At 36.5% G+C, this 9,886-nt stretch overlaps 1 protein-coding gene and 1 long non-coding RNA gene across 2 annotated transcripts in view; one reads left to right on the forward strand and one right to left on the reverse strand.

Moving 5' to 3' along the window:
- LOC131852775 (MOB kinase activator-like 2) overlaps positions 1-4,603 on the reverse strand; it is a 55,827-nt gene extending 51,224 nt beyond the window's left edge. Inside the window, exon 1 of the mRNA XM_059203498.1 lies at positions 4,257-4,603. Within this exon, the coding sequence (XP_059059481.1) occupies positions 4,257-4,453 (197 nt within the window). The 5' untranslated portion in view covers positions 4,454-4,603. The remainder of the gene's footprint in view (positions 1-4,256) is intronic.
- Positions 4,604-7,435: 2,832 nt separating this feature from the next.
- LOC131852825 (uncharacterized) lies at positions 7,436-8,567 on the forward strand. Its single transcript, XR_009357957.1, has 2 exons — positions 7,436-7,661; positions 8,409-8,567. It is a non-coding gene; the product is annotated as an uncharacterized LOC131852825 (long non-coding RNA).
- Positions 8,568-9,886: the final 1,319 nt, after the last annotated feature.

Here is a 9,886-nt window from a genome sequence, read left to right on the forward strand (position 1 = left end):
AATGCTGCATCCAGACTGTAATCTATATTACATCCTAACAGACTGTTGTTTCTCCATTTTATGTGTACGTAAATCGCACTGCGTGTATTCAAATATAGTCATTACAAAACCAAATACAAATGTCACAATTGTTGTTTAAAATTAAGATGTGTGTGTATGTTTATGTGTCTGTGTGTGTGAGCCTTGAGGTGATAATTATAGTGATTGTGAGGTAATGCTAAGATCACTTACGTACTGCGGCGAGCGAGCATGCGACTCACCTGCAACAAACAAGCAAACAAAAACGTCAAACATATATATTTTGTACAACATGCAATGGAATAGGAACTGGTCCACCCCACGCCAGAGAACGGCAACAGTAACTCCCGGACGGTACACCGTGCATGTCACACAATACACTGAGACACCGTTGCCAATCTATACATATAAATAAAATTGGAGTGTCTGTTTGTAATATTGAAATAACCGTTTTTTACTACATGCATATGAAATTATGAATACAAATACGGTACATACACCAACATAACATTTTTTTACAATTTTTGTCTGTTTGTCCGGCTAATCTCTGAAATGGCTGGACCGATTTTGACGACACTTTTATTGATAGGTAGCTAATGTAATAAGGAGTAACTTAGGCTACTTTTATTTTAGAAAAATAAAGTTATATTACACGCGGCCGAAGTCACGGGTGCAGCTAAAAAATTATTTACAAGAGTAATAAATAAATTTATTACTCTTGTAAATAATTTTTGTAACTTTACATTTTTAAGTCAAAATATTGAATACAAACTATCAAGTAGCACTAATTAATTAGAGTTAAATATATTAAAATAGTTCTATAATATTATTCTGTGAACAACAATTTATCGCTCTTTTAATAACTTCCTGTTTTACGAACAGAACACAATTTAATTACCTTCACATATTCTATAATATATATAATATTCACATTTATAACACGAACACAAACACCTGTCCCCAGGTAGCGACCTGCAATGGCCCACTTGGAAATCGCTTAACAGACTCCGAACCCAGATGGTCCGCTGCAGGTACAACTTGGTAAAATGGGATGTCGTTTCAAGGGAGGCTTGCGACTGAGGAGCGCCATCCCAGACTATGGCCCATCTATTGACCTGTCCTTTGTGTCCAATATTCTGGAAGGTAACAAAGGAAGATCTAAAAAATGCGACAGAATGCGCAAAAGTCGTCGCAACATTCTGGGGAAAATATATTTAGTTACCATTGAAACGAAAGAAGAAATTCATATTTATAAAATGTGGCTTGAAATATGCAATGTAGATTTGATCAGATGATCAAATCTACAAGCGCTTAACCGGCCTATCTCCATATAAGACTACCCCAAACTCCTCAATTAATGCGTTTAGTAAGTCACTGAAAGCTTGATATAAGCCTCCACGGATTTACGACAAAAAAAGAAACTCTCCAAAAAGGAGACCAATATATACTCTTTCAAATAAAAAAAAAAGTATTTTTCAAATAAGTTTATAAATGACTGAGCTGTGAAGTAATAAAATTTGACAAAATATACCACAATTGAGAGACCCATCCTGCTTTTATTGAGTCGGTTAAACACTAAAGATATTTGGCGTGGAAATGACCTTTGGTGACTAATTGGTAGGGGTGTAGTAAGTAATTCGCGACATCCCAACGACGTTTGTGTTCGGTGAAAGTGTGAAGCTAATGTTAATTGGAATGATAGTGAGAACGGCAGATTTGTTTACTTTTTGTATATGTCTGTAGATAATCTGCACAGAATCAGGACACTGTTGCGTAATATATTACATAATATTAGATGCTAGGCAGCGTCTGTACGAGACGCGTTCTAGTTTTCAAGTTATTATCTATTTTATAATGTCAAAAAAAAATAAGCTGCAATTAAACGCTGGCGATACAATATATTCATTCGATCAGGAAACGGGGACCTGATTGCTAGCAATGTACCGTATCAGGTTGACCTCCACGCTCACCCATGGTTCCCCATGGAAACATTACCATCGGATCGTTACGGCTATTAATTATTTAAGAAATTTCAATAGTAAAATACAAATAGTTAATAAAATGGTTACATATATCTGTATTAGGCTCCGCCTCTATCCGATATTATACGAAACTTTTATTACTGATTCGGTTACGGTTACGAAGTTCCCTAACATCCATGGTAAACGATTACCGTATGTTATGGACACTTGAAACACCAGGTCTATCACGTTCGCGTTACCGACCCTTAAGAAACCTTAATATATTAAGGTTATTTCTTCTTAAAAAACCCCATGATGTCGTCTCTCGAGAAAACCTCGGCAGGTATTTAATTCCACAATCTAAGTGTATGCGGGAGAAAGCTCCTCTGAAACCGCACTGCCCGAGATCACTTAGGTTCCAGCGTGTGGAGTTCCCTGTCGATGGCGAGCGGTGCGATGGTAAAAGGATGTTAAAGGTAATAAGGTTTTTTCCTTTAGTACTGGTGTATTGTGCTTCGCTTGTGACGTCATCGTTTACGACACCTTTATAATAATAAATATAGATAGAACAATCTTTACATTTATAATATTAGTACATGTAGATAACGCACTCCAGTTGAAGCTATAAGTAATGTTCTTGCAGATAAGAATACATGATCTCATAATAATATCACGTAGCGGAAATGATAGCTTTGTGACATGGCAACACAGGCACCGGGCGTACCCATGCGTACACTGCTCACCGCTGGTACCTACACTAACACGGAAAATACCATCAAAACGCGCCACGCCACTACGGCTTGGTTGGCTGTCGGCTACCGTTGATTAGATACAGTTATAGGAAAAGTCATATAATAATACAATTAACATGCCCACAATGTACAGCGTACACTCTCAATACTTAAGCAATTCAATTTCAAAATATCTCTATTCATGTAGGTCTATTACACTCTTATGACATGTCAAATCTACGGTCAGTTCGAGATGAGAACTAACAAGAAACAATTGACAGGAAACTCAGCTCGTATTCTTTTCAAATAAATGTTGTACATGTTTACAATTATACAGATTCATTTTTCAATTCAAAATTTTGGAGAATAGTGACCACCAGCATATGCAAAAGCAAATGGTCTAATCAGCGTTCGTAACCCAAACAGACTAATCCCCACAAAGAGCACCCGTTCACGAGTATGAATCAAACAAATAACCATGGTCGTGGTTCACGTAAATAACACAGCGCCATCTATGTCGTCCTGATCCAAATAGAGCTTGTACTATGTAGACCACTGACAGATTTATATATTTAACTTGTGCAATTAAACTGTCAGGAGGAGGGGGAGTACTAGGGAACAGTTACCCTATTGTAATGTATAACGTCGGGTTGACCTCCAAGCGGTGCCCTCTGCAAAACATTACATACAAATATTTCAACATCAAAATACACCGAGATCGATGGTTTAAAGCTACCTCACAATCTGTGTAGAATATTGATATTTTTTTCATATAATTATAAACTATCAGCACCTAATACATTCGGTGAAGTGGTAAATAACAGTATGAATGGCCGCCGCAGTTAACCCGTTTCGCTCGATAGCACGAAGACAGTCGTGCACGATGCGGTAGGTGGTGTGAGAAAGCCGGCCTCGGTGCCCACTATTAATAATATTATGTGACAATAGAACAAAGGGGGCGCTCGCCGCGTGACGTCACACAGGTGTAGTGATAACGAGGTACAGCCGCGCCAACGCCGCGCGACAACACGCTCAGCTGACACCCGAGCTCGCTCGCTTCATACCGTGGTACCCACATAGCACTCAAGTCGCCATACACTAACCATACATCAAACCATCCCTCGCAAACGCACCATTTACCACCTCGCAAGTACCTACTCTGCACATACAATAGTTAGAGATCAGCGGTGCTCTTTGGTAAGGGATATCTTAGATTTCGCCTAGGAGTGGTAGCACATGTTCCGTCTCACCGCCAGCTCGTACGCACTTAATGCTGACAGAATGATCTGCATCCACTTAGCACACGACGCGGCGTAGCAACCGTATAATTAAAGTTAATGAAATGCCAATAATTACTACTTAGTGACTGAAGAAGTAAACGAAGCAAATATTTACGTACAATATGAAATTATTTCGTTCGTTAATACTCCGTACGATATTATTTAACATCCTCTTAAACATAAGAAGAAAGAGAAACATGAGCACATCAGCCAATTGCTCTGATCTGGTGTAGTGTTTTGCCAATGCAGAGAGACGCTGGACGCACCTGCAAAAGCAAGAAACGGTGTCGTCGATGTCCAGCGGCAGGGGAGTGGGCGGCACGCTGCGGTACTTCACGTGCAACATGCGTCGGGCGGCGCGCGCTCCGCTGCGTCTCAAGATGCCAACCGGCCAGCGGCGAGTGGGGCTCTCCTCGCCGCCGCCGCCTGCGCTCATCCTGCGTATCCAAGCCTTCACGAACATGCACGACACTGCACCGCTCCTCGGTCTCGTGACCGCCAAGATCCTCAACACTTGCGCGGCGATCGCTACGGCAGTCGGTCGCGAGTGGCGCCGTGGCGAACATGCGACGCGGCTATCACAAAAAAACAGCGCTCACGTTTGCGCACCGCGGCCAACTGAAAGCAAGCATTGGAGAGAGCCGAGACGAAGCGGCGGGCGAGCCGCCGACCGTCACCCGCGCGTGGTGACATCACTTCTTATCATCTCGCACCTGAGCTCGGTGCTTGCCGTGCGCTAGGCTCCCGCCGCCCGCCGCCCGGTGCCAGCCTGCAGCCTACTAAGTACCTCGAGGCCGCTCTCCATTCTCTCCTCACCTCGTATGCTGCCGTAGGCTTCGCAGCCGGTTCCGCCGCTACCACATGTACTGTGGAGAGCTACAGCGATATAATTATGTAGAACCTTGGAGACCACATAACACCCGATATAAATAAAAACTGCAGAATGTTCTCCTTAATCATAACCATTTGTCGTTAAAATTACAAGATGATTACCGCGCTGAACGTGCGTAAAATATCGATCGTGAGCGTGCAGGCAAAATGACCTCGCATATTCATTCAACACAGCTTTTTCAATGTCTCCATATGGATGATAGTCCAAAAATCCTGACAAGCACATGCATTTCATATATTTCTATCAGAAGTTGAGTACAAATGTTATTTTTATAAGCCACAATTAACAAACTTATCAAAACTATTACAACATATACCTACTTTTCTTTTACATTAAAGCTGTACTTATTATAAAAATACAGTCCATGCTCCCACTTAATTGGACTTTTTATTATTATTCAATTCCATAGTAGTAATGGTTAGTTAGTTAATAGAAATTGGTATAATGTACAAGTAATAGTATAATAGTAAATATCCAAATCAAACTAAATAATGTAAGATAAATTTCGGAGTCACCTCAACTCATGTCTGTGTTATGCAAAGACTGTATAAACAAAACTTTTGCTGCTGTCTGTTCACTTATATCTTTTAAATTATGCAACAGATTTTAATACAGTTTTCAGCAATAGATAGAGTGATTCAAGAGGAAGGTTTTATGTATAATACATATGCTAACATGCATGTGATAGTATATAATTCTAAGATTTGTAATGCCAGATGCATTGGAGGCCGGGACAGGTTATAAGTTATAATTATATTTATTAAAACATATGACAATTTAATAAAATTAAAGTAAATATTACCTTGAACCTTTATTGTTTATATATATATAATAAAATTTAATGTGAAATATTTACAGAGTTTTTTTATATTACACAATTATTTAAGGCACACAAATGTTTACTTGTGGTCATACGAGATTTTTATTAAGTCACAAGCAAGGTAGTCATATACTCAAAATTAAGTGACCCAATATGTTAACCGACGAGATTGAATAGAAAAGTTGTTGAGGTCTATATCCATTCTTCTTAACTTAAACCATAACCTGAATGATGTTGTTACAATATGAAAATTGTTGTGTATAATGTATTAAAGATTATATATGAATGACGGGTGCCAAGGTTAAGTATTAACAATTTTATAACCAAATAAGTATAAAGCTACTTCAGCTTTATATTTATTCGGTTATAAAATTGTGAGTGTGTAGGTGTATACAAGTGACATTAGTGCTAGTTTGTGGTTTGTTTTTGCATGTTTAATTGGAAATGTAAAGATACATGATTATTTAAAAGAGCAACACGCAAGGTTCTTGCTCATTCTTCTTGTGATGAGACAGCTTTACGAATGATTAAAAGAATAAATATGACTATTCAAAAATGCTTAAATTAAGTTTATTTGAATAAATAATTATGTATTCTATTCAAATAGTATATAATTTAGATTTTATCCTACATGCATGTGTCCTGTAATTTATATATTGTATCAACTCTAACACTTTAACACTTTACAAATAGGGATACTATTGAAATATAGACTCATAACATTGATAATGTTACAATGAAGACTTCATTATCATCATGACAGGAGTAGGAAATAGGAATACTAATTATTAAAGTGAATATATATATTAAATAGTAAATGGGCACTGATAAACTTTAAATATTATAAATATTATTTTACTTCAACTAAAGACATAGCCAGTCAAAAGGAAAATGTTTAATTATTATAACCAATATATTAAATAAATTGCACTGCGTTGAATGTATAGGACAATATACAGAAAACATGTTTGTGTTGTGTTGTGACAAATATAATATAAAGGTTGGTGTGTGAATACAATTTGTGAAACAATGGGAATAGTGAACGGAGACTCACCCCATGAACCAGTCGACGGTGTCGCGCAGGTACTCGGGTAGCCGCTCCAGCTTGATGGATTTCTTTTCCTTGTTTTCAAACAAAAAACAACTTTTCTTACGTGATTAATTATAATCCAAACACTGTTTGTTTTAGATGGATAGAAGTACTGCCAACTGACCCATCACAATAGGTCTTGGTAAACCTAACTGTACATTTATTGAATTGAACAAGGTAGAATCTAAAGTTAAGTAGAGCGTGTCACAGTCACAAAACTATTACATAGAAAATTTCACTAGCAGCTGAGGTGAGTTCGCCATGTTGCGCAACTCAAGAATTTATTTTTAGTTTTAGAAAAGGATAGATGGGCACTATGTCGGTTTATGTCAAATAATTTTAGAAGAATCAATGCCATACGTACAGATTACGTTTTGTATTTAAGGATTATTACATTCGAGACGTATTGCTAATTTATAAAAATATTTCATTCAATTGATTAGAAATTTAATGATACAGTTTTTTTTTTCAAAATGTGTTGACAAATATATACTTAGGACGGATTCACGAAAATGAGGCTATACTCAAATGTTCATAGTGACAACTGGCTATTAAGGTATTATTACACTATCACACTACAGTCACTTCATTGTAATCTGTGGTCAGTAAAATCTGTAATAAAATTATCTATCTGTCACTGTCATCAGACCCATCCGTCGTTCGATTCTATTTACACTTTGTAGTATTTAATTGTACTGCATTATATATATATTTTTGTTTTCCACTAAATTTACAGTTCTCAGGCTCGAATATGTTTCGTTTACCTTTTGGAGAAAGGGTAGATCCTATGGAAGAGAAACGCCAAGCAAGAGAGAACACAATAAATAGTGTGATCACGTTTTGTGTTCTTTGTGCTGCTATAAGAGCTGGTTAGTTTTATGCTTAAATCTAATGTTTATTGACAATAAAATATTATAATAAAAGATGTAAAACTACTATTAATATGATTACAATTATTCTTGTGATTGTAATACACTTACAATTCGTTTCTTTGCATAGGGACATGACATAACCTATTTCTCCAAACGTTATAAAATTAATTAATTAATATAGAATAGAATAATCAAAATGAACATCACAGTACAGACATATTCTTAGTTTGTATAAAAATAAATTGAATTATGCAACTTGTAATAAATTTCTTGGTTGCAACGAATGTAATATCGACTCACTGTAAACATTCTCTAAAAGAATATGTTAACAGAATTATCCATGAGTTTACTATATTAATAATCTATATAATTTATGGTACAGAGTACCATTTAGTCTTCACAATAATGTCGGCCATGATAAAAATACCATAAATACCACTAGATATTGAAAGAAATTACCAAGGTTGATATTTTTCTCTGTGTGCTATATAATAAAGTGATGTCAGCCATCACATATGTTGCTCTGTACTCTACTTATTAATTTCACTGTAGTGGGATTCACTTTGCATGTGGTGAAAACAGTAAAAGCAGTAATATCTACCAACTGCTTGTGAAATCCAAGTGGTTTATGAGTTGTCAAGTTTGTTTTATACTTTATTATTTGCAAGGTAAATGAATTTAATTTTAAAAATGTCTGGTATTTGCAAGTGAATAGTACTATAATGGAACTTTTTTCTTTTCCAGCTCCATTTATTTTGGAACAGAGTGGTTTCAGTGTATGAAATGCTTCATTGAAATCTGAAGAGTGGGCATGTGTTAAATATAATTATTTCAAAGAAAGTTATTGTTATTAAGTTAGATGATTATTTGAAAATAAAGGTTGTTATATGAAAAAATACTGAATACTCTGTTTTAATTTCTAAACATGTAATCCTGAAAGTTTTATGTGTTGAATGTCAGGATGATTAGAAAATATTATTTGTATATATATACTGAAATCTCTAAATTGTGTAAGAATAAAAGCACTTACAATCCATATATTAGACCTCAAACCGCAAATATAGCTAAACTAATTTCCAGACATAATGTGACTTAAAGTATTTGATATAACATCATATTTCGATACTGTTCCATGTTGAGTTATCATAATTAATTATATATACTTTTGTGGACTAATTGGAAATTGTGTATGAGTAGGTAGACATGTTCTTTAACCACCTCTGCAGATGTTTAAGTTGATTGCAGGCCAGTGTATAAATAATTCACTGTTGCACAAAACCCTCGTACTTTTAAAAATAGTAAACCTACCTTAGCTAACTCTTTTTTATCCATTTTACAAACCATTATTTGAATGTCCTCACTGATCCTTCAATGGTTAGATCACCTTTGTAAAATTGGGGCTGCAGAAGTAATGGGCATAAGGGGGCCCATTATCTATTTATCTATCTGGCTATATACAGCAGTGATAAGACCAATACTCGTCTATGGGGCCTTGGTTTGGTGGACAAGGTCGAAACTCGCGACCACAATCAACAAACGAAGGTCCTTTCAGAGACTTGCATGTTCTTCAGTCACTGGATGTATGAAAACGAGTAGTTTTCATACATCAACAGCAATTGAAATAGCCCGCCCTCTCCTAACACCCCTCGATTTATACATACAGCAGGAGGCAGCCATAGCTGCTATAAGATATATATACCATCTTGGTCTAAGGGGCAAAAACAGTCAGGTCAGTTTGCCTACCATAATTAAACTAAAAAGGAATTAACCACGATGATTTCCAGGGGGAACCATGTGGAGTTCGGCTAACATGGCACATGGCCAGCAATGTGGACACCTGGACCTTATTACCAACAATTCCCTTAACGTCCATTGGTTATTGGCATTGGCTCCATGGCATTGTATATTGTCATGTAAACTACCAAATGGTTACCAAAAAATTTTATTACAGCTGAATTTACCAAGGTGGGATAACTGGCCTGCCTTCCTGGTCATCCTATCATTTGGGGCCAACAGAGAATGATGGTATGCCAGCATATAGTATTGATGAATGCACCATATCATTATCATACATTAATAATAAATAGCAGTTTCTTTTTGGTCACGCAAATTATGTTAAAAAATAAAGCAAGAGGCCATAGATATGTCCGTTCTCTCTGGACATATAAAAAATAAAACTAGTCTTTGTAATAAATTACACTGAACTTTATTTCACCTCCTGA

This window comes from Achroia grisella, unplaced genomic scaffold (genome assembly GCF_030625045.1).
Source record: "Achroia grisella isolate CSIRO2021 unplaced genomic scaffold, CSIRO_AGI_Agris_v1 utg862, whole genome shotgun sequence".
Classification (NCBI taxonomy): Eukaryota; Metazoa; Arthropoda; class Insecta; order Lepidoptera; family Pyralidae; genus Achroia; species Achroia grisella.